Source organism: Palaemon carinicauda, chromosome 17, assembly GCF_036898095.1.
Source record: "Palaemon carinicauda isolate YSFRI2023 chromosome 17, ASM3689809v2, whole genome shotgun sequence".
In the NCBI taxonomy this organism is placed as follows: Eukaryota; Metazoa; Arthropoda; class Malacostraca; order Decapoda; family Palaemonidae; genus Palaemon; species Palaemon carinicauda.
Genome location: NC_090741.1, coordinates 63,030,793 through 63,055,217, shown reverse-complemented (window position 1 = coordinate 63,055,217; position 24,425 = coordinate 63,030,793). Strand labels below are relative to the sequence as shown.

At 47.9% G+C, this 24,425-nt stretch overlaps 1 protein-coding gene across 3 annotated transcripts in view; it reads right to left on the bottom strand.

Annotated features, from left to right (window-relative positions):
• Positions 1–23,532, bottom strand: part of LOC137656822 (zinc finger protein 271-like) — a 45,619-nt gene extending 22,087 nt beyond the window's left edge. For 2 of the 3 annotated variants that reach the window (XM_068391137.1, XM_068391139.1), the window contains exons 1-4: positions 23,430–23,532; positions 23,003–23,071; positions 20,278–21,596; positions 18,336–18,457 (exon numbers count right to left, since the gene is read on the bottom strand). In XM_068391137.1, the coding sequence (XP_068247238.1) occupies positions 18,336–18,457; positions 20,278–21,582 (1,427 nt within the window). In that variant the 5' untranslated portion in view covers positions 21,583–21,596; positions 23,003–23,071; positions 23,430–23,532. The remainder of the gene's footprint in view (positions 1–18,335; positions 18,458–20,277; positions 21,597–23,002; positions 23,072–23,429) is intronic. The other variant, XM_068391138.1, reaches the window with a different exon arrangement.
• Positions 23,533–24,425: the final 893 nt, after the last annotated feature.

Genomic DNA, 24,425 nt, shown 5'->3' with positions numbered 1-24,425 from the left:
GCCTCAGATTTACCTCGTAATGACTTAGTACGAGCTAAATAGAACTTAAGAGCTCTAACAGGACATAATATTCTTTCCAGTTCGTTGCCTACGATCTCTGATAAGCAAGGAATATCAAAAGATTTAGGCCAAGGACGAGAAGGCAGTTCATTTTTGGCCAGGAAACCAAGTTGAAGAGAACAAGTGGCTTTTTCTGTAGAAAAGCCGACGTTCTTACTGAAGGCATGAAGTTCACTGACTCTTTTAGCCGAGGCCAAGCACACTAGGAAAAGTGTCTTGAGAGTGAGATCCTTCAGGGAGGCTGAATGTAATGGCTCAAACCTGTCTGACATGAGGAACCTTAGGACCACGTCTAAGTTCCATCCAGGAGTTGCCAAACGACGTTCCTTAGAGGTCTCAAAAGACTTAAGGAGATCTTGTAGATCTTTATTGTTGGAAAGATCTAAGCCTCTATGCCGAAAGACCGAAGCCAACATGCTCCTGTAGCCCTTGATCGTGGGAGCTGAAAGGGAGCGAACCTTTCTAAGATGTAAGAGAAAATCAGCGATTTGGGCTACAGAGGTACTGGACGAGGACACAGATGCTGACTTGCACCAGTCTCGAAAGACTTCCCACTTCGACTGGTATACTCTAATGGTAGAAGCTCTCCTCGCTCTTGCAATCGCACTGGCTGCCTCCTTCGAAAAGCCTCGAGCTCTTGAGAGTCTTTCGATAGTCTGAAGGCAGTCAGACGAAGAGCGGGGAGGTTTTGGTGTACATTCTTTACGTGGGGCTGACGTAACAGATCTACCCTTTAGAGGAAGACTTCTTGGAAAGTCTACCAGCCATCGAAGTACCTCGGTGAACCACTCTCTCGCGGGCCAGAGGGGAGCAACCAACGTCAACCTTGTCCCTTCGTGAGAGGCGAACTTCTGCAGTACCTTGTTGACAATCTTGAATGGTGGGAATGCATACAAGTCCAGATGAGACCAATCTAGGAGAAATGCATCTGTGTGTATTGCTGCTGGGTCTGGGACTGGAGAGCAATAGATTGGAAGTCTCTTGGTCATCGAGGTTGCAAAGAGGTCTATGGTGGGTTGACCCCAAGTCGCCCAAAGACTCTTGCACACGTCCTTGTGGAGGGTCCATTCCGTAGGAATTACCTGACCCCTCCGACTGAGGCAGTCTGCTAAGACGTTCAAGTCGCCCTGGATAAACCTCGTTAACAGGGAGATGCCTCGATCTCTTGACCAAATGAGCAGGTCCCTTGCGATCTCGTACAGCGTGAGGGAGTGGGTGCCTCCTTGCTTGGAGATGTATGCCAAGGCTGTGGTATTGTCGGAGTTGATCTCTACCACTTTGTTTCGAAGGAGACTCTCGAATTTCATCAAGGCCAAGTGGACTGCCAAAAGCTCCTTGCCGTTGATGTGCATGCTCCTCTGACTTGAGGTCCACAGACCTGAGCATTCCCGACCGTCCAGGGTCGCACCCCAACCCAAATCCGACGCGTCTGAGAATAGTACGTGGTTTGGGTTCTGAACTGCTAGGGAAAGTACCTCTCTCAGACTGATATTGTCGTTCCACCAATTCAGGCATGCCTTTACTGGTTCGGAGACCGGGATTGAGACCGTCTCTAACGTCTTGTCCTTTTTCCAGTGAAAGGCTAGATGGAACTGGAGAGGTCGAAGGTGTAGCCTTCCTAGCGAGACAAACTGCTCCATGGATGATAGAGTTCCTACTAGACTCATCCAATTCCTGACTGAGCACCGTTCTCTCTTCAACATCAGTTGGACTTTGAGCAGGGCTTGCTCTATTCGGGTGGCAGACGGAAAAGCCCGAAAAACCGGACTGCAAATCTCCATCCCTAAATACAGTATAGTTTGGGATGGAATCAGCTGGGACTTTTCTAGGTTGACCAAAAGTCCCAATTCCTTGGTCAGATCCAATGTCCAATGAAGATCCTGCAGACAGCGATGACTGGACGAGGCTCTGAGAAGCCAGTCGTCCAAGTACAGGGAGGCTCGGATTCCCGATAAATGGAGAAATTTTGCTACATTCCTCATAAGCCTCGTAAACACGAGAGGAGCAGGACTTAGGCCAAAGCACAGGGCCCGAAACTGGTATACCACATTTTTGAAAACAAACCTCAGAAACGGTTGGGAATCTGGGTGTATAGGGATGTGGAAGTACGCGTCTCTTAGGTCGAGAGAGACCATCCAGTCTCCCTTTCTGACCGCTGCTAAGACTGATTTCGTGGTCTCCATGGTGAACTTTGTCTTCGTAACAAAGACGTTGAGTGCACTGACGTCTAGCACCGGTCTCCAACCTCCTGTCTTCTTCGGGACTAGTAAGAGACGGTTGTAAAACCCCCCCGGTGATTGAAGGTCCGAGACTTTCACCACCGCTCCCTTCTCTAGCAATAGAGACACTTCTAGGTTTAGGGCTTGTCTCTTTGACTCCTCTCGGTACCTGGGAGAGAGGTCGATGGGGGAAGTCGCTAGAGGAGGTTTGCGTACAAATGGAATTTTGTACCCCTCTCTGAGCAACCGAACAGATTGTTGGTCTGCGCCCCTCTTCTCCCAGGCCTGCCAGAAGCTCTTCAATCTGGCTCCTACTGCTGTCTGAGGCTGTGGGCAGTCAGACTCTGCCACGTGAGGACTTGGCTCCTCTCTTCTTTCCTCTCTTTCCCTCGGCACGAGTACTTCCCCTGCTGGGAGCTCTGCCACGAAAGGGCGGAATAAATCTGGACGCCGGAGTGTCGATCCTGGGTCTAGCAGAAAAGGATGTAGAAGGAGTCCCTTTGCGAGCAGAGGACGCCACCAAGTCATGGGTGTCTTTCTGCACGAGTGAAGAAGCTATGTCCTTAACCAATTGTTGCGGGAACAAAAACTTTGATAAGGGAGCAAAGAGCAGTTCTGATCTCTGACAGGGAGTAACTCCTGCCGAAAGAAAAGAGCAAAGGGACTCTCGCTTCTTTAAGACTCCCGACGTGAAAGAGGAGGCGAGCTCATTGGAACCATCGCGGATGGCTTTATCCATACAGGACATAATCAGTAAGGAGACATCTCTATCAGCCGATGAGATTTTCCTACTTAAGGCTCCCAAAGACCAGTCAAGGAAGTTGAAAACTTCAAAGGCTCTGTATACGCCTTTCAGCAGATGGTCAAGGTCCGAGGAGGACCAACTAATCTTCGAGCGTCTCATGGCTAGGCGGCGGGGAGAGTCTACGAGGCTTGAGAAGTCACCCTGGGCAGAGGCAGGGACTCCCAAGCCGAGAACTTCTCCCGTGGCATACCAGACGCTCGATCTAGACGAGAGCTTTGACGGAGGGAAGGCAAAGGCCGTCTTCCCCAAACTCCTCCTGGTTTCCAACCAGTCGCCTAAAAGTCGTAAAGCTCTCTTGGAAGAGCGAGAGAGCACTAGCTTTGTAAAGGCTGGCATGTTAGCAGGTAAGCCTAGAGCAAACTCAGACGGTGGCGAACGAGGAGCAACAGTGACAAAGTGATCGGGAAAAAGCTCCTTGAAAATTAACATGACTTTCTTAAAGTCCATTGATGGAGGAACCGTTCTAGGTTCGTCTACATCCGAAGGATGATCATCATGATGAGGGTCAGCAACGTCCTCATCTGAAGGATCCTCATCTGACAACTGCTGAGTAACAAGCAAAGGGGTTGGCAATGCTTGACACGCAGAGTCCACACGCACTGGTGCATTAGTAGCAGTCCAGGACGCTACGTCATGTAACTGCTTAACAGCCTGTGAACTGTCAACAACAACAGGAGCGGGAGGACGCTCAACGTCAACTCGAGACTGTTTTGACTGCCTAGACTGAGCAGTCAAAACAACTCTAGACTGCGGTGGTTGACGCTCAGCGTCAAAACAAGTCAACTCCGCTGGTTGGCGAACGTCCTGAACGTCAACAAGAGCATTAGGAAGTGGCTGAACGTCCATATGCGGCTGAAAGTCAACATGTGACTGCATCGAGTGAGGCTCTACAAAGCGTGACTGACGTGACTCAGCTACGCCAACGTCAACAGGACGAGCAAAGGCTCGTTTGGGCGGCTGAAGGCCAGGATCTCGATGAGTTAAGCGGCGAGGATCATCGCGAACCTTATCGGCAGAATAGTCTTCCATAAGGGAGGCGAGCTTAATCTGCATGTCTTGCAGTACAACCCATTTAGGATCAACGGGAATGGGTGCGGTAAACGACGGGGTTAACGTCTGAGACGGCACAACCTTGCCTACACCAAGACTCTCTGAGCCTGTGTAACGTTGTTGCTTAGGCGGCGAGCAGTCTTCCGATGACTGCAAAGGGTCAGAGCTGTCCCAATGGCTACAGCCAGGACGCTGGACCTGTCCTGAAGGGACCGACTTTCGCTTAAGGGGCCTAGAAACCTTGCTCCACGGTTTCTTATGCGAAAAGCCTTCGGATGACGAGGAGAAAATGGTCTCTCTCGTCTTATGGTAGGGGCGATCTTGGTGAGACACGCCTGATACCATAGAGGGAACGTCTGTTCGCTGATCAAGGCCTCTCGAACCCATAAGTCGTACGACATTACTTCTCCCCTGGACTTGGGAGCTTGCAAGAGGTCTCGGACTAGGTGAACGACAGGCACGAACAGACGAACCCTCGGTCGCAACACTGTTCACAACACTTTGCGCACTAATCACTTTCCCACGATTTTCCGCTGTGGCACTCTGACACTTAAGCTCTTTAACGTCAGCCATGAGTTGATTACGATCTGTTGCTAACGATTCAACTCTTTCACCCAAGGCATGAATGGCACGTAACATGTCTCGCATCGATGGTTCCTGAGTGCCAGTAGGGGGTTCAGGCACAACCACTACAGGGGAAGGATTAGGTTCAGGGGCATGTGGAGAGGAAAAATCTACTGACCTAGAGGAACTCCTCCTTACCCTATCTCTCTCTAGCTTACGAGAATACTTGTCGTATTCGAGCCAATCGAATTCCGAAAGGCCCACGCATTCCTCACACCGATCTCCTAATTGACAGGTTTTACCCCGACAATTAGAACACACAGTATGTGGGTCGAGAGAGGCCTTTGGAAGACGCCTATTGCAATCCCTAGCATTACACTTACGAAATCTAGGGGCTTGTGAAGCGTCAGCCATTTTGAATTAGTCAAAGAAAGTCCAAAAAAAAAAACAATCCAAGTCATCAACAATTAAATCTGTCCAATAAAGAGTTCAAGAGTTTAAGTTGAGGAAAAACACCTGCACTGCGAAAGCTCAAACCAAAATGAAGTACTTCACCAAATATGTTGAGAAAACTCCAGGTTATACAGCGAGTATTGATACGTCTTGTCGTCAAGGGCGACAGAGAAGAATTGAAGGCTTGTTTACATGCATGTGTGGTATCTGGCCGATAGTTGGCGCTGGTGGGCACACCCGCAACCTTCATAGCGATCGCTCGCGAGTTTTCGTGTGTGTTTTCTGTCGAGCCGCTGGAGCAGCAGCTATTATATATTCACCGGCTAAGTTAAATATTTAAAAAAAGGATGATGAAAGGGAATAGAAATGGACATCATTTAAATGTTAAGGAAATATCTTGGGTAAATAAAATAAAAACAATACAATAAATATGACAAATTCGAAGATAATTTGTATTTTTCCTAACCATACAAACCTTAGCTATTTACAAAGGGTTATTACTTTTAGCGTAGCTGAAATGGCGAGCCATTAGAATTTAACGAGGGTGTATTACCCCCGCGCTAGTTAGCGGGGGGGTAGGGGAGTGGTAGCTAGCTACCCCTCCTCCCCCTCACACACACGTGAATACTCACTTTTACTTAGAGGTAGGACTTGTCTTGGGGGACACGGCTGGCGGGCAAATATGTGTAAATAGCTAAGGTTTGTATGGTTAGGAAAAATACAAATTATCTTCGAATTTGTCATTTGTTCCGTAACCGAAATACAAACCACGCTATTTACAAAGGGTGACTTATCCCTTAGGAAGGGTGGAAAGTCCCCAGCCATACTGGCTTTGGCTTTACCCGGGGACTCAGAATCCGAGTGAGTCGCACTCGAGAAGAGGAGTCCCTGCACCTCACAAGTTCCTTGCTCCGCAAGGAACCATGTGGCCTACGTAAGCTTGTGTGTGAAGGAAGAAGTGTGACCCGTCTTAGGCAGTTGACCTGGAGTTCCAGAAGGAACTCTGGGTTAGGACGTTCCCAATACCACCTCGTCAGGGTATGGGGGACGCGACAGTATTGACTCAATACTCGGAACACAAGGAAGCATGGTTTACCTGCAGAGGTTCGAGGTCAGCTATGCAGAGACCAGGATGCTGCTTCCCCGTAGAGGGGATGATGAAGAAAGAAGTAAGGGCCAGACATACTTCTTTCGTTCATGCAGACTAAAACCTGATAACAATGCCCTCAACCTTCTGCTACCTGTCCAAAAAGGAGCCTGAGGTTAGACCAGCTGTTGTGTAGCCACCACAGAGCGATAGAAAACGTATCGAGACTCCTGTGGGTCATGCCCTGCAGGAAGCGGGCTGCGAAGGTCATCAGACGCTTCCAGACTCCAGCTTGTAGCACCTGCGTCACAGAGTAGTATTACTCGAAGGCGAGGACGTTGCGATGTATCCAACATCGTGCTGTAGGGCGACGTGACGGGGGAGGGTCTGAAGACAGGTCGAGATGAATGTACTCGAGTCCGGGCTGAAGAGGTATACTGGTGACTCTCCCCCCATGTCCTCCTTGTGTTCCCAAATCGGCTGCAACTGAGGCCAAACTGCAGCTGTTCCCAGCGCTAACCTCTCGATTCCTTACTAGCAAGAAAGAGAAGGTCTTGGGACATCACACACAGAATGGAGACTCGAAATCTTGAATGAATCGGATCGAAGGGTCGGGACCCTCAGATTCTGAGTCTAGCCAACAACTCAGGAGCGAGCCTGAATGTTGCCTTCCCCTCTTCCTTAGAAAGGGGGGAGTAGTAAGAGACCAAGAAGATTGCTTACACACTGGCCGTGGCCAGAGTGAGCAGAAGACCCAAGGCGGAATACAATCCGAGGCCTGTCGTAAAAGGGTCTTGAGAAGATCTCTTAAAGGACTAAAAGTCCGAGCCATGCTCCAAGTTGGAGGTCTTCCTCCGACTAGGGCAGGGACGATCGTAGCTTCGCATGAGCGAGGATAGATCCAGCGGGCAGGAAAAAGTTATTCCTTCAAGCCTGAAGGTCAGGGAAAGGCTGAGCGACAGGCTTCATTGCCGAGAGCGGAAAGGAGTTTCCTCCCGCCGAAAGGCAATAAGACCGTTATTGCTGGAGAAGAGGCCTCACGGGAAGAGGTATATCTCCCACGGCACCCACCACCTTAGACTCTTCACTTTGCCTGGGAGACCCCTGTGGATGACTATCGCAGATGACGCGACCTCCGTACCGCGACTGTAGCGGGTTGTCTCTTCTAGAGGAGGAAGCGTAGTGTCTCCAGGCATGAAGCCGAAGCGACGCCCCGGTTCGGGAGAGATGTCGCAGTGTGGTTACTTGAGTAGTCTGCGCCGTGGGAGAAGCTCTCCCGGGAGTTCCGTCAGGGGAAGCAGAGGGTCCAGAAACCGTTCTGCGCATAGTCCCAGTGGAGCTCTCACATTGAAAGGTTGACAGACAACCTGGTTTTGTTGAGACCCATTGTCCGCAGACAAAAAGGAGGGAAGACGCAGGCGTCGAATTTGTCCCACCATCACCGGAATGCATCTTGCCAGAGTCTCGGGGTCTGAGACTGGGGGGAAGACTAGTGGAAGCTTGAGGTTCCAAGGTGTCGCGATCAGGTCCCCCAGACCAGCACTTGCTGGTTACCCAAGGTCAAAGACCCCTAGGTACACTCTCTCTATGAGGCTCTGCTCGGATAGTCTGAGAGAAACATTCCCCTGCCTGGAATGAGAGAGCCGATGGTGGAATTGAGAGAATCTCAATCATCCCGGTATCTCTACTGCAAGATGTGAAGGTGTGAAAATGCGTCCCCTGCTGGTTAGAATGAAGTCGACGCGCAACGGGGCGACTTGGCAGGAGCTGTAGGATCTGAAGAGGGGCCAGACTAAGGCCCTTAAGCCTGCCTGAATGATGGAGAGGTATCCTTCAGGTCTTGACCATAGGCCTGGACCGGAACATGCCCCCCCCCCCCCCCCCTTTCCTTTGACGAGTCCGAGAACCGCATCAAGAATGTGGGGAAAGGACGAGAATATCCACTACCATCAAGAGGCTCCATAGGTCAATACCCATTGCAGGTTTAATAGTTCCGCTGGTCCCATAGGGCCAGGGAGTCCGGTTAAACATTGCCTGAAGCCACCGGAACTTGGATCGCCCCACATGGAACTTATCCTGAGGCGACCGTTCGGACTATAGACGGGTCAATGAGGAAAGAAGAACTAGGAAACGTTCCAAGGTAGGGCTGAAAGCTCTGCTTGACTGAGAACAGGTACTACGACTCTCCTCAGTCTTGCCACAGTCAACCGAAAGGAAGGCTCGGAGGATGCGGTAACAGAATCTGGCGTCCCCAGGTGGTCACCCATCCAAGTACCGACGTTGCTTAACCTCGCTGGACGGACGAGAAGCGGGGTTTCCAATGTGGTAAGGCGGTTGACTCAATATCATGGCCAGATACTCCAGATGTTGAGGCAGAGGAAGAGAAGGCTCCAAGCAAAATACCATGAGCCCACACTCATGGTCAGCATCCGGAAGCTTGTCCCGGCGCTGAAGAAGGTCGAAACCCGAGCCTACCGGAGTTGACCAGCCCTCCAAACAGCAGAGGAGGCGGAAGCCTGCACCTGAGCGGCCAAGAGGAAGGCAGGGAGAGTTCTCTGGGGAAACAAACCTGCTATGCCACGGCGGGATAGCCACACTGCATCATAAGCAGGAATACTTGCAGTCTAGGCTGAATTCGACGAGCACCCTGGAAGATGGATGGAATGGAAACTGAAAGTACCCGTCCTTCCGATCTAGGGTTAAAGGAGTCCTGTCGCCTCGTTACCAGTCTGATCGATTCTGCTGGTCTACGCTGGCCGAAGTTTGTTCGACAAACTTGATCAGGGCTGAGAGGTCGACTATGGACATCCCCTCTCAGATCCTTCCTTACAAGAAAGGATCGACTGAGGGGGCCGGGGGTGAAGCCGTCGATGATCCTAAGGAAGACCTTCGCCTAAGGTATGGATCATTCTGCCCAAACGGGCAACTCTGCTGACGCTATGGCATAGAGGTTCAGAGACACTGAATTCGCTGACAGAGACGGCAGGCGCGATATCCTTGGCTACTCACAGAGACTGTGCGGGAATGGGCATCGGGAAGCTGTCATTCGGATGAGTAACCTTAAGCATCCTCCCAGCGAAAAAACCTGCAATCCTAGAGTTCGTGAACTCCTTTTAGGACTATGCCCCCCCCCGGGGGAGTCTCCCGTGCCATCTGTTCCTGACAGGAGGAAACTGCAATTGGACACCTTGTCCCAGTTGTCGTAGCCGATAACTTAGGCCGACGTGGTTGAAAGAAAAGCGCGCTGGAGCCCTGCAGAGTCTGGAAGAAAGCGCCTTGGAGGAGTGAAACCGGAAGTCGATTTACTCCGCACAGCAGCTGTCTAAGTCTCTGTCCTTGGGCACAGACAAAACTCTTCTCAAGGATGGAAGGGTGTCTGAGGTCGTCGACCTCCACAGATGAGACACCCGAAGGAAGCCTTCAGACAGCGCGTCCAGATGGTACAACATCGAGCTTGTCCGCAAGTAGATACTTAACGACGAAAGCCCAAGGTGTCTGAGCTCGAGAGGAGGAAAGTACCCTTGATCTTCCTGTAGCTTCCTTGAACCAAACCTCGGGCCGTAACCGAGGAGGGAAAGAACCTGGTAAGCTCCCAGAGGAAGAGGTAAGCAGTCACCCCTTGTCCGATGGAGAAATCTTGAACGGAAAGCCCCCCCGCCAAAAATCCTTCCAGGGCGGGAGAAGGAGAGAGTACTCGTGCAGGAGAGGGGACCCTCGAGACCGACCTACTCCTCTCTTTCTCTTCAGCGTAGGAGAGACAGCCGCTGGTTTGTTACCCTGGCTGGCGAGTGCTGGTTTCATAACCCTCATTAACGCCCGTGCCAGCGGACCAAACCATGTCTGCTGCTCCAAGGACACAGAGTCCGAAATCCTCGCTAAGGTGAAAGGGATCGGGCGATCCTTTGGAGTGGACCCGACGGTACCTGCCTGAAAAGAAGGTGGGGAAGAATGCTGTACTGACCTGTCTTCGTCCTGCACTACCAACCTGTGCTTGGATGGAGGTGATCCCGAGTGCCGTCTAGGAGCACGCGTCCCTGCTGCTACCACCGGCTGTGGAATTCGCCGCGAACTATGGTCGCGCGAGGGCGAACGGTCGCGCAAAGGCGAGCGGTCGCGCACAGGCGAGCGGTCGCGCACAGGCGAGCGGTCGCGCGGGCGAGCGGTCGCGCGGGCGAGCGGTCGCGCGGGCGCGCAGGAGAGCGGGCGCGCGGGCGAGCGGGCGCGCGGGCGAGCGGTCGCGCGGGCGAGCGGTCGCGCGGGCGAGCGGTCGCGCGGGCGACCGCTCGCCCGCGCGACACATTGAAAGGTTGACAGACAACCTGGTTTTGTTGAGACCCATTGTCCGCAGACAAAAAGGAGGGAAGACGCAGGCGTCGAATTTGTCCCACCATCACCGGAATGCATCTTGCCAGAGTCTCGGGGTCTGAGACTGGAGGGAAGACTAGTGGAAGCTTGAGGTTCCAAGGTGTCGCGATCAGGTCCCCCAGACCAGCACTTGCTGGTTACCCAAGGTCAAAGACCCCTAGGTACACTCTCTCTATGAGGCTCTGCTCGGATAGTCTGAGAGAAACATTCCCCTGCCTGGAATGAGAGAGCCGATGGTGGAATTGAGAGAATCTCAATCATCCCGGTATCTCTACTGCAAGATGTGAAGGTGTGAAAATGCGTCCCCTGCTGGTTAGAATGAAGTCGACGCGCAACGGGGCGACTTGGCAGGAGCTGTAGGATCTGAAGAGGGGCCAGACTAAGGCCCTTAAGCCTGCCTGAATGATGGAGAGGTATCCTTCAGGTCTTGACCATAGGCCTGGACCGGAACATGCCCCCCCCCCCCCCCTTTCCTTTGACGAGTCCGAGAACCGCATCAAGAATGTGGGGAAAGGACGAGAATATCCACTACCATCAAGAGGCTCCATAGGTCAATACCCATTGCAGGTTTAATAGTTCCGCTGGTCCCATAGGGCCAGGGAGTCCGGTTAAACATTGCCTGAAGCCACCGGAACTTGGATCGCCCCACATGGAACTTATCCTGAGGCGACCGTTCGGACTATAGACGGGTCAATGAGGAAAGAAGAACTAGGAAACGTTCCAAGGTAGGGCTGAAAGCTCTGCTTGACTGAGAACAGGTACTACGACTCTCCTCAGTCTTGCCACAGTCAACCGAAAGGAAGGCTCGGAGGATGCGGTAACAGAATCTGGCGTCCCCAGGTGGTCACCCATCCAAGTACCGACGTTGCTTAACCTCGCTGGACGGACGAGAAGCGGGGTTTCCAATGTGGTAAGGCGGTTGACTCAATATCATGGCCAGATACTCCAGATGTTGAGGCAGAGGAAGAGAAGGCTCCAAGCAAAATACCATGAGCCCACACTCATGGTCAGCATCCGGAAGCTTGTCCCGGCGCTGAAGAAGGTCGAAACCCGAGCCTACCGGAGTTGACCAGCCCTCCAAACAGCAGAGGAGGCGGAAGCCTGCACCTGAGCGGCCAAGAGGAAGGCAGGGAGAGTTCTCTGGGGAAACAAACCTGCTATGCCACGGCGGGATAGCCACACTGCATCATAAGCAGGAATACTTGCAGTCTAGGCTGAATTCGACGAGCACCCTGGAAGATGGATGGAATGGAAACTGAAAGTACCCGTCCTTCCGATCTAGGGTTAAAGGAGTCCTGTCGCCTCGTTACCAGTCTGATCGATTCTGCTGGTCTACGCTGGCCGAAGTTTGTTCGACAAACTTGATCAGGGCTGAGAGGTCGACTATGGACATCCCCTCTCAGATCCTTCCTTACAAGAAAGGATCGACTGAGGGGGCCGGGGGTGAAGCCGTCGATGATCCTAAGGAAGACCTTCGCCTAAGGTATGGATCATTCTGCCCAAACGGGCAACTCTGCTGACGCTATGGCATAGAGGTTCAGAGACACTGAATTCGCTGACAGAGACGGCAGGCGCGATATCCTTGGCTACTCACAGAGACTGTGCGGGAATGGGCATCGGGAAGCTGTCATTCGGATGAGTAACCTTAAGCATCCTCCCAGCGAAAAAACCTGCAATCCTAGAGTTCGTGAACTCCTTTTAGGACTATGCCCCCCCCGGGGGAGTCTCCCGTGCCATCTGTTCCTGACAGGAGGAAACTGCAATTGGACACCTTGTCCCAGTTGTCGTAGCCGATAACTTAGGCCGACGTGGTTGAAAGAAAAGCGCGCTGGAGCCCTGCAGAGTCTGGAAGAAAGCGCCTTGGAGGAGTGAAACCGGAAGTCGATTTACTCCGCACAGCAGCTGTCTAAGTCTCTGTCCTTGGGCACAGACAAAACTCTTCTCAAGGATGGAAGGGTGTCTGAGGTCGTCGACCTCCACAGATGAGACACCCGAAGGAAGCCTTCAGACAGCGCGTCCAGATGGTACAACATCGAGCTTGTCCGCAAGTAGATACTTAACGACGAAAGCCCAAGGTGTCTGAGCTCGAGAGGAGGAAAGTACCCTTGATCTTCCTGTAGCTTCCTTGAACCAAACCTCGGGCCGTAACCGAGGAGGGAAAGAACCTGGTAAGCTCCCAGAGGAAGAGGTAAGCAGTCACCCCTTGTCCGATGGAGAAATCTTGAACGGAAAGCCCCCCCGCCAAAAATCCTTCCAGGGCGGGAGAAGGAGAGAGTACTCGTGCAGGAGAGGGGACCCTCGAGACCGACCTACTCCTCTCTTTCTCTTCAGCGTAGGAGAGACAGCCGCTGGTTTGTTACCCTGGCTGGCGAGTGCTGGTTTCATAACCCTCATTAACGCCCGTGCCAGCGGACCAAACCATGTCTGCTGCTCCAAGGACACAGAGTCCGAAATCCTCGCTAAGGTGAAAGGGATCGGGCGATCCTTTGGAGTGGACCCGACGGTACCTGCCTGAAAAGAAGGTGGGGAAGAATGCTGTACTGACCTGTCTTCGTCCTGCACTACCAACCTGTGCTTGGATGGAGGTGATCCCGAGTGCCGTCTAGGAGCACGCGTCCCTGCTGCTACCACCGGCTGTGGAATTCGCCGCGAACTATGGTCGCGCGAGGGCGAACGGTCGCGCAAAGGCGAACGGTCGCGCACAGGCGAGCGGTCGCGCACAGGCGAGCTGTCGCGCGGGCGCGCAGGAGAGCGGGCGCGCGGTCGCGCGGGCGAGCGGTCGCGCGGGCGAGCGGTCGCGCGGGCGAGCGGTCGCGCGGGCGAGCGGTCGCGCGGGCGAGCGGTCGCGCGGGCGAGCGGTCGCGCGGGCGAGCGGTCGCGCGGGCGAGCGGTCGCGCGGGCGAGCGGTCGCGCGGGCGAGCGGTCGCGCGGGCGAGCGGTCGCGCGGGGCGCGCGGGCGAGCGGTCGCGCGGGCGCGCAGGCGAGCGGTCGCGCGGGCGCGCAGGCGAGCGGTCGCGCGGTCGCGCGGGCGCGCAGGCGAGCGGTCGCGCGGGCGCGCAGGCGAGCGATCGCGCGGGGCGCGCAGGCGAGCGATCGCGCGGGCGCGCAGGCGAGCGATCGCGCGGGGCGCGCAGGCGAGCGATCGCGCGGGCGCGCAGGCGAGCGATCGCGCGGGCGCGCAGGCGAGCGATCGCGCGGGCACGCAGGCGAGCGATCGCGCGGGCGCGCAGGCGAGCGATCGCGCGGGCGCGCAGGCGAGTGGGCGTGAGGGTGGGCAGGTAGATGAACACGTGTCCGAGGCGACGAACGCAAGCGATGGCGTGACGGCGAGGGATCGTGCTGCCGCGTAGGTGAAGAAGATCGCTGGCGATAATGACCGGTGATGGTAAGCGATGGCGAGCAGCATGTGTAGGTGAATGATCGCGTGATAGGGTGCGATGGTGATCAGCATCCGCAAGAGGGCGAGCGTTCAGGGTTGTGCGATGAGGAGCAGCATGCGTAAGCAGGCAATCGTGCAGGGTTGTGCGATGGCGAGCAGCATGCGCAGGTGAAAGATCGCGTGAAAGGGTGCGATGGTGATCAGCATCCACAGGAGGGCGATCGTTCAGGTTTGTGCGATGAGGAGCAGCATGCGTAAGCGGGCGATCGTGCAGGGTTGTGCGATGGCGAGCAGCATGCGCAGGTGAATGATCGCGTGAAAGGGTGCGATGGTGATCAGCATCCACAGGAGGGCGATCGTTCAGGGTTGTGCGATGAGGAGCAGCATGCGTAAGCGGGCGATCGTGCAGGGTTGTGCGATGAGGAGCAGCATGCGTAAGCGGGCGATCATGCGCAGTTGAGGGTCGCGCGATGGCGATCAGCATCCGCAGTTGAGGGTCGCGCGATGGCGATCAGCATCCGCAGTTGAGGGTCGCGCGATGGCGATCAGCATCCGCAGTTGAGGGTCGCGCGATGGCGATCAGCATCCGCAGTTGAGGGTCGCGCGATGGCGATCAGCATCCGCAGTTGAGGGTCGCGCGATGGCGATCAGCATCCGCAGTTGAGGGTCGCGCGATGGCGATCAGCATCCGCAGTTGAGGGTCGCGCGATGGCGATCAGCATCCGCAGTTGAGGGTCGCGCGATGGCGATCAGCATCCCCAGTTGAGGGTCGCGCGATGGCGATCAGCATCCCCAGTTGAGGGTCGCGCGATGGCGATCAGCATGCGCAGGTGAGCTAGTAGCTGGCGAACCATGTTCCTTCAGAAGTGTTGGAGAACGTTGGCGTGACAGCTGTAACACACGTGGGCGATCCGGAGATCGCTGGCGAGCTGATGATCGCTGACGAGCTGATGATCGCTGGCGAGTTGATGATCGCTGGCGAGCTGATGATCGCTGACGAGCAGAAGGCTACGCGTGGAAGCCTGCGCAAAGAAGAAGAGTCCTTGACCCCGACCTGAACCAAAGTTCTAGATCGCGAGGGCGAACGTGGGCGCACAGGGCACGTAACAGGAACCGCAGGGAAGATCATCTTGAAAGCGCTGACGAACAGGAGAGCGCTGATGAGCAGAAGGGCGCGCAGGGAAACCCTGACACGCAAGGGAAGAACCCCCGTGGGGGCAACCCTTTGACCCGAAGGGATCGTTGTCCGCCGGGAGACTGATGTCCGTCGGAAGACCGCTGTCCGTCGGGCAGACCGTTGTCCGTCGGGAAGACCGTTGCCCGTCGGAAGACGAGATCAGACTGCTGTCCATCTGCACCAAGGCGGAAGATCGAGAAAAAAGGAGTTGTAGGCTGCAAACGGAGATCCAAAAGGGCGCCTCAAGCACCCTTATAGGGAGATGAGAGGCCCTTACGACGAGGCGGACGGAGGGCCTTACGGCGAGGGAGGCCAACAGCAACAGCAACAGAAGAAACCTCCGAAGAGGAGTCTCTATGAGTGTACTCTCTCGCGAACGAAAGAGAAACACTTCGAGGAAGAGACTGGTCAGCCAGTGACCTAAAAGGAGCAATCCTCCGAAGAGGAGCTCCTGCAGTTGCCCAGCCCCTTGAGCGAAACTGCAGGTGCGACCGCTCAGCACCAAGAGCATAGTCGCACGAAAAAAAGGCAAGAGAAGAACCCCCCAAAAGGGAAAAACTCAAGCCTGGACAGGAAAAACTTCCCTCGGAAGGAAAGTTATCCGCCCAAGGAGGCAAGCCTCCTGACTGTTCTTAAATGAACTGGAGAGCTGTCCGTCGACACGGGAGTACTACCAGTAGAAGGAGACACGCCCCTGACGAAAATACAAGGGGGGAGGCAGCAACAGCCGAATCCCCAGGACTCAACCAGACAGCTCACACCGTTGCTATATTACAGAAACGAACTAGATCGGTAACTGTAAAAAAAATAAAACAAATAATATTAGTACACATTCATTCCCCCGGGAAGGCTCCGAAGAGGAATCCCGAGGGAAAGGAACAAGAATTACACAACAGGCACGTGCCCTCACAACCACTTACACTCGCGGAAGGAGAGCTGTAACCAAAACAGAATTATAACAATTATAATTATGTAACTATGTAATTATGCAATTTAAAAATGAATGAACACTAAAGAAAGAACGAAAACCCCGAAAGGAATCGTTCTAAAGCTGAAAAACAAAAAACAACTACAATTAGATTCATAACTAATTGATACAAACGTACGGCGTAGCAACCCCCCACACGGAAAGGAAGCTAGGCTACAAGGGCGTAGTAACACGTAGTAAAAGGGTGAACGACCTCAAGAGAGAGAGAGAGAGAAAGACATAAGTCAAACTCGATCGCCACCCATAAAAAAACGCCGTGGTGGCCTAACTGCCGAGGCCTCCACGTAGATATCGTACACTACACACACACATCTGAAAAGGAAACTTACTTACAGTATTTCTATACTCAAATATATATACAAACATGAAAACATGTTTACATATATATTGAGTAAAAGAAAAGTAAGCAATTAAGTAAAGACAAAACAGACAATGGCTGCCAAGCGAGGACCAAGACAGAGACGTCTGTCACAGTCCGAGCCAAAAGTTAAAGTGAGTATTCACGTGTGTGTGAGGGGGAGGAGGGGTAGCTAGCTACCACTCCCCTACCCCCCCGCTAACTAGCGCGGGGGTAATACACCCTCGTTAAATTCTAATGGCTCGCCATTTCAGCTACGCTAAAAGTAATAACCCTTTGTAAATAGCGCGGTTTGTATTTCGGTTACGGAACAAACTATACTTTAATTACTCAGTTTGTGGTTATTAATAAATTAATGAAGCTAATTTCATAATATTCATCCATGATGTTTCAAAGAAAGGCTGTTGAGAATTATATCAATTACTAAACACCTAATCTATTTCAATACTTACTCAACATTCATATGCAAAATTATACTGTATGCTTCAAGGGCAAGCTTGAGAACAAGAAAAAGTAGAAACAAGAGCTTTCTTAAATTTTATACAGCCTAACTAGGAATTTACACTTTTTCACTGGCAGGATTCATTAGCAAGTATTTGTTGATAACCATCTTCAGTTTGCTTTGTCAAGCAAGGCACCAAAACGTTGATCTAAAATCAAAGCAAACTTCTCTTCTGTAACTGACTTGCTTAAACATGAGCAAAACTGCTCCCTTTCTTCAGTATTAAGTTCAAAGAAGCATCAATGGTTTCACTGACACTATAAGCAAGTGTGTGATCAAAGCACAAGATAAACCATGGAGTCTCAGAGCCAAGGGACCCTTCTTCAGGAGTAAAGCGGGTCATCAAGGATCTTACATTTCTGTATTGCAAATTACTCCCAGTGAAGAAATTCACAAAAAAGGACAGCCAGTATAATCCTTTCCAAGGCAGATTCTAGAATTTCAATCCCCCACTGAGACAACGGTCTTCCCTGGGGCAATCAATTTCCTCTTCCATACATCTACAAATGGAAAGAAGCAAGCTTTATCTACCAAAGAATGAGGCAAGAGATGGAAGTTCCTTCATGATGTAGGAATAACTGCTACATAATTTCTACATAAACTGGCCACATCTTTTACTGTCATTATCTGTTCACAAACGTATCTCTTTCACTTCCATTACAGATCAAACAATCTGAAAACAAAAAGTGAAAAAAATATTAATGGGTGAATTTGAAAAGAAGCCACAGTATATCTGTACTCGTTGCGGCTGGTCAATAGTGCTAGTCTTGCTGACTAACAGTTGGACAGGGTTCTCCCTCACCACCCCTTGATAGATAGGCTATAACTAACTCATTATCAATATAATGGCATGCCATATTACGCTGAAGTCATATTAAGGGTCGATAGTTTGTTTTCCTGCAGAAAAAAATTAGAAGGGGACGACATGCCTTCTGAAAATAAGTATAAACACGAACAAACCACACTAGCAAAGCCGTGTTTGTAAGGTACAGTAATCCAAATAATAACACTCTAATCACTAACTGTTCCAGCTCTTAGAGACAGTTGTTCACCATCCAACAAGATGCAAACTGAAGATGGTTATCAACTAACAGTATTGATTCAGACCTCAAAATACAAAGGTGTAGATATCTGGGCAGTTTAGTTTAAATTCAGTGACACACTCATTTCCACTTTTTCTTGTCGTCGAGTTCACTCTTGAAGCATACGAATAATGGGGAAGAGACGTTGAATAATTAGCTTTAACCTCTAAACAAGCCACAGCTACTACAAGTTTATTGTTTTCTTAAGATTCCTTCTTGAAAAATGTAGAATCACAGAATACTTACCTGAACGTTTTATCTATGTGGGATGCCATGTGAGACACCAGACTAGAGTTTCTTGTAAACTTTTTATCACATATAGTACAAAGATGACCTTTCACAGCTGGAAGATGTTGAAGATCAACACCCTGTTACAGAAGAAAAATAACAAGTTTCAACTACTGAACTAAGGAATTAACAAAAGCAATTAAGCATGGAAACTCACAGAGACTATGAAATTAAATATTTCATTTAGATCAATAAAATTTCTAAATTGTTAGCTACAATACAAGTAATAAAAAAATAAATTGTCCACTTTTAAATAAGTAACCTGAACGCTGAGTACAAATCCTAATCTAAAACGGCTTAGGAAAACTATGTGAAGATAGTGTTAATGGATCCAGTTGGGATACTGAGGCTTGTTTTCATTCATTTTTTGTTATTAATGAAGAGCATTAGTTCAACTCACTATTTACGAGGGAATAATGAGTTTTTCAATATTTCCCAATTAGTGGAAATTTTCAGTCAAGTAGGTCCCTGTTTTCTACTAGGAATTTGAATACATTTTATACCCGCCTGATGGCTGTAGCTTTTTCCACTAGATAAGGGCCATGAAATTTGCTTCTCTCAAGGGGTTAACTACTGCACTGTACTGTAATTGTTAAGTGGTTACTTTTTACTTGGTAAGGGTAGAAGAGACGCTTTAGCTATGGTAAGCAGTTCTTCTAGGACACTCCAAAATTGAACTAATGTACTTTAGTCTTGGGTAGTGCCATAGCCTCTGTAACATTGTCTTCCACTTTATTGGGTTAGTTCTCTTGCTTGAGGGTACACTCAGGCACACTATTCTATCTGTTTTCTTATTTCCTTTCCTCACATGACTATTTTCCCTGTTGGAGCCCTTGGGCTTATAGAATCCCTCTTTTCCAACTAAGGTTGTAGCTTAGCTAATAATAATAATAATAATAATAATAATAATAATAACACAAATTTCAGCCGAGGTTACAGGCTTGTGGTATCTGGCTTTCAATGCTGGTAACCCCTCTACTTATCTATTGATATAGTAATACCTAAAACTGCTTAAGTTTAATGACTGAGGAACCTACGGTATATTAAGCATGTTAATGCTAAAGGCAATAACAGTGAAAATATGTCAATGTCTTTTAACAGATAAAATCTATTACAGTAGTTGTGTATATGCATTAATGTCCCATATATGTTACATGATGAAATACTCGATACTAATCTGGGAACATCGATAAATTAAGAGTTTATCTGGAAGTAAATTAATTGTTTTCAATATTTTCCAAAAATAAATTTTTTTGTTATTATAATGATGCACGATATAAAGTTATCACCTATAAAATGTCAGATTTTTTCCTTTGCCAATTTATAATGGAAAATTCTCCCCCTGTTTCTTTGATCTTTTTTTTACATACAGCAACATGAACCTTGAGGGAAAATATATCATTAGAGGCAGCCACTTCCATCAAAGTGTATTTTCATGAATTGCTGCTGCCCCCCCCCCCCCCCCCCCCCCCCTCTCTCTCTCTCTCTCTCTCTCTCTCTCTCTCTCTCTCTCTCTCTCTCTCTCTCTCTCTCTCTCTCTCTCATATGTTGATGAATAAACCCTTTGAACATCCTTAGGGCAAGGCACTGGGATAATAAACATATTCCAAAACACAGACTGGAGCCACCCCTTTCAAAAATCAAAGGATATACTGTACTGTACTATTCACTATATTGTAGCAATAATAATCCACTAAAATTAACCTCTAAGTCAAATATGTACTGTATATGGCTAATAGCCCCTTGTCACAATATTTATTTTCAAATAAGTAACGTAATAAATGTTGAGAAGAAACAAGAATGAATACATGAACAACTAACTATATGCAAGACTTGTCTCTTTTACCTCATCTATATAAAAATTACATGAAACATAAATTTAAATCATGGAAATTAATACCTGTATCTCTGTTTCATGGACAACTGCTACATGTCTCCATAAGTTCTTCAAGTGGACGAACTCAGCTGAGCAAAGTAAGCACTTCTCCATTTCTGAGGTCCCTGTAGTGCTACCTGGATCACATGCATCAGTCTCCAATTGACTAGAATCTTCGTCCACTATTTCAGTTTTAATATCAGGATAGTTTCTGTTATCAGACGGGGAATCTGGACTCTTACTTTTACATCTTTGTACACAGGAACTTTCACTTTCTACATGCTTTGTCAAAGATGACTTGGTAACAAAGGAGGCATAACAATGCTCACACTTGTATTTAAATAATGTATGCTTTTCCTTATGAACCTTGAATTGCTGTGATGTCATACAAAATGTCAGACAACATATATGACACTGCTTTTGCTGGGTTTTGTGGTATACGAAGATGTCGTTATCATAATAAACTTTATCACAGATGGGACATATCAGACTGTTTGTCTCGTCCTTACGATGGCAAGAATATTGGTGTTTATCAAATAAATCTGCACTGATGCACTCTACCTGACATGACTCACAAGAGAAATTTGACACATCATATAAGTGTTCCTTCAAAAAATGACTGTTAAGACTTTTAGGGTCGTCCATTTTGGCTCCACAGTATACGCAAGTATTTTTTCCTACCATCACTTTCGGGTGGGTCTTGGCATGATTGGCAAGACTCTTCCGAGAATTAAATTCTAAATGGCATTTGTCGCAAGCGTACCATACTGTATTACTATCCTCATTGCTGCACGAGGGTGTCGGACACTTATTTACACAAACATCAGAGACTTTTAATCTTTTACCAGAAGGAACTTTTCCACAAGCATTTCCAAACTGAGCTTCAATTGTTCTCACAAATTCATAAGCTTCTGAATGAGCAGTTTCACTACTTTTGTCGATGTTTTCTTTCTTTACAAGGTCTTCACTAGGTTTGGTATTGATAGATGAATCCCCTAGATTAGATATCTGAGAAGATAACCGAATCTCAGAAGTGCCCACAACATCTGGTATAACATTAGTTTTATCCATTCCCTCACTATTTGTAGGTACTTTTCCCACTTTTGAAGGGGTTGTTTTAGTATAGGATTTACCACTGAAGAACACTGGATGCGTAGACTCTTGATGAACTGAAGCTTGGTTATCATTGCATGAACCTTTTTCTTTGCCAAAGTTCTTAGCAGTCATGATAATTTTCCTAGGATTAGTAGTGGCTTCTGATTTCTTACAACTGAACATCTCTAGAGAGTCATCATAATTCATAACTACTGGTGCTGACATCGTGATCATTGCACGGATGGTCCCTGAAACAAAACAAAAAAATAGGCTTCAAATCCTAACTCGTAAAATCTAAACATATTTAACAGTTTACTAATCATAACCTTCCTTATAATTGATTACCATATTTACAATAAGGTACCGATAAAATTATTTTAATGACATTCAGATTTAAGCAGAAAAAGCATTAAACCATGGTTTCACATAACATTTGCTAGTTAAAAACAAAGTTGAATAATATCAAACTGAATTCACTGTTAACTTTTAATTACCTCCAATACAGTACAAGTAAGAAAACAAAATTTAAAGAATCAATAAATTCAATCTATTATCCAATATTGATACAAGAAATCCTTCATGTGCTTTGAACTTTGTTTCCGAACCATCATAAACTATCAAACTTTAAGGAAATATTTATTTTTCCTAGCTTCGAAGTATCATCTAAACACCTATTTACACAAGCCTGTAACAGCTTTGTAAAGATGTACAGTAATAGAATGTTCACAGTTTCATATTACTGAATCTCACTTAGGCAAAGAATATCAAAAGAGGGATAAAACTTTTAGTTGCCATTAAAGAAGAAAAGATTTTACCCTTTACAGCCACTGATATACTGTAGATAAGTGCACATAAACCACAATGAACAACAATCAGCAATGCTAATGCAGGTGGTGATAAAACTGGATATTAGCTTGGTGATCTTTTCAGCTTATCAATGGCAATATAAGACAATTTGGTTAGCACAAGAATACTGTACTTGAACAGAATTCAACTTCAATTTAAAAATCATCATAATATAAAATAAAATTAATGAATACAGTATATTCAGCAGAGCTCTCCTAAAGCTGGAATCACACTAGGCTTTTTTTTCGCAAGCAGCGAGCCGTTGCTGCTGACAATGGCAAATCGGGAGTTTGCAGCTTAAGATATTGGCTTCATGACAGGATGGAAAGCAGCGAGCACAAACCTCAAGCATGACTTCGGATGTAAACAAACAAGATGGCTGTTGCAAATGGGATGATCTCTTTCTTGGCAATCTTGGGTCCAATAAGCCTCAAAAGATATTGATAATTGGCTTTGCTCATCCTGTGGTAGTTGTAGAATTCATCAATTGACGTAATATTCCGAGAATACGTATTACTGCAACAGTCAGAAAATTTCTGGCCGCCATAATAATGTAAGCTGATCGATTTTGTTTAAACTTTTCCTATTTTCTCCTTGAACCACGAGATCGTAGTGTGATGCTACAACACTTTCACTCGCAAGGCTCGGCTGGAGGTTGGCGAAAACCTCGAGCAAGAAATAACTAATGTGACTCCAGCATAATGGGTTACCATATATGGCTATGATGACAAGACAAATATGATATAGGGAGCGATGAATGAATGGCTGGCGCAGCTAACAAAGATAACATATTGTGAATAACACTTACAAAATTGGTGTTTTATCTGGTGTGTCTCCTAATATAGTTGAATTGGGCATTTAGCGTAAGACGTTAAAGCTGGAATAGAAATAATAGGAATTCGTCAATTTTCTCGTAAAACTAAACATTTCACGAGACAACTGCCCAAATAACTTTCGTCTACAACGGATAAAATTGGACCGAGCACAACTTTGGCCTAGCATTGATAAATCTTTATCTGGAGACCACTATTATTATCATTATTATTACAAGATAAGCTATAACACTAGTTGGAAAAGCTAGACGCTATAACTAGCAGATGCTATAACTAGCCTTCAAAAGACACGTAAGCTACATCACAATCCTCCGAATAACGTCAATATGTAAAGATATGGAGAAATAACAATCTGAAAATGTTCTTAACATATTTTAGAAATGATTCAGAGATGTAACTCACCTGTAATTTAACGATAACACCGATATCCCATAGTATTACATGTAACAATTGGACAACAAAATGAAATACACTTGACAGAATAGCAGGTCTGTTTGAGCGGTTTTGTCTCTTTGAATGAAATAAGATTTTATGTGAAAAATATTAATTTGCGTCTTAAATTGGAATTTATTTTAATGATATTGTGCAAAATCTAACTAGTTATTATTAATTAATCTTTAAATGGAAAACTAGTGTGATAAAAGAAATGAACAGACAAAACGCCTCCTTATGACAACATTACTTAGAATGCCAGTTTTGAGAGGAGGGTTGAATTATTATTATTATTATTATTATTATTATTATTATTATTATTATTATTATTAAATACTAAGCTACAACCCTAGTTTGAAAAGCAGGATGCTAAAAGCCCAGGGGCCCCAACAGGGAAAATAGCCCAGTGAGGAAAGGAAACAAGGAAAAATTGAATATTTTAAAGAATAGTAAAAACATTAAAATAAATATTTCCCAAATAACGTATAAAAACTTAAACAAAATAAGAAGAAAAGAAAGTAGATAGAACAGTGTGCCCGAGTGTACCCTCAAGTAAGAGAACTTTACCTCAAGACAGTGGAAGACCATGGTACAGAGGCTATGGCACTGCCCAAGACCAGAGAACAATGGTTTGATTATGAAAAGAGTCTCATGTCAAACTGTTCTACATAAAAACATTCTTTTCAAGTTTGAACTTCTGAAGTTTCGTCTATTCAACTACCAGATTAAGACCATTCCACAATTAGGTCAAACCCGGAATAAAAACTTCTAGTATACTATGCAGTATTGAACGTTATGATGAAGAAGGCAAGATTGTTAGGACAAATTGCATACATAGGTTGATACAGTCTGGGATGGTCTGAATGCATAGGATGGTCATAACTATGAAAAAAATCTTAAGCAAAATGCACAAATAGTTAACTGAACGACGATGCCAGAGATCAATATATAGATCAGGAATAAGAA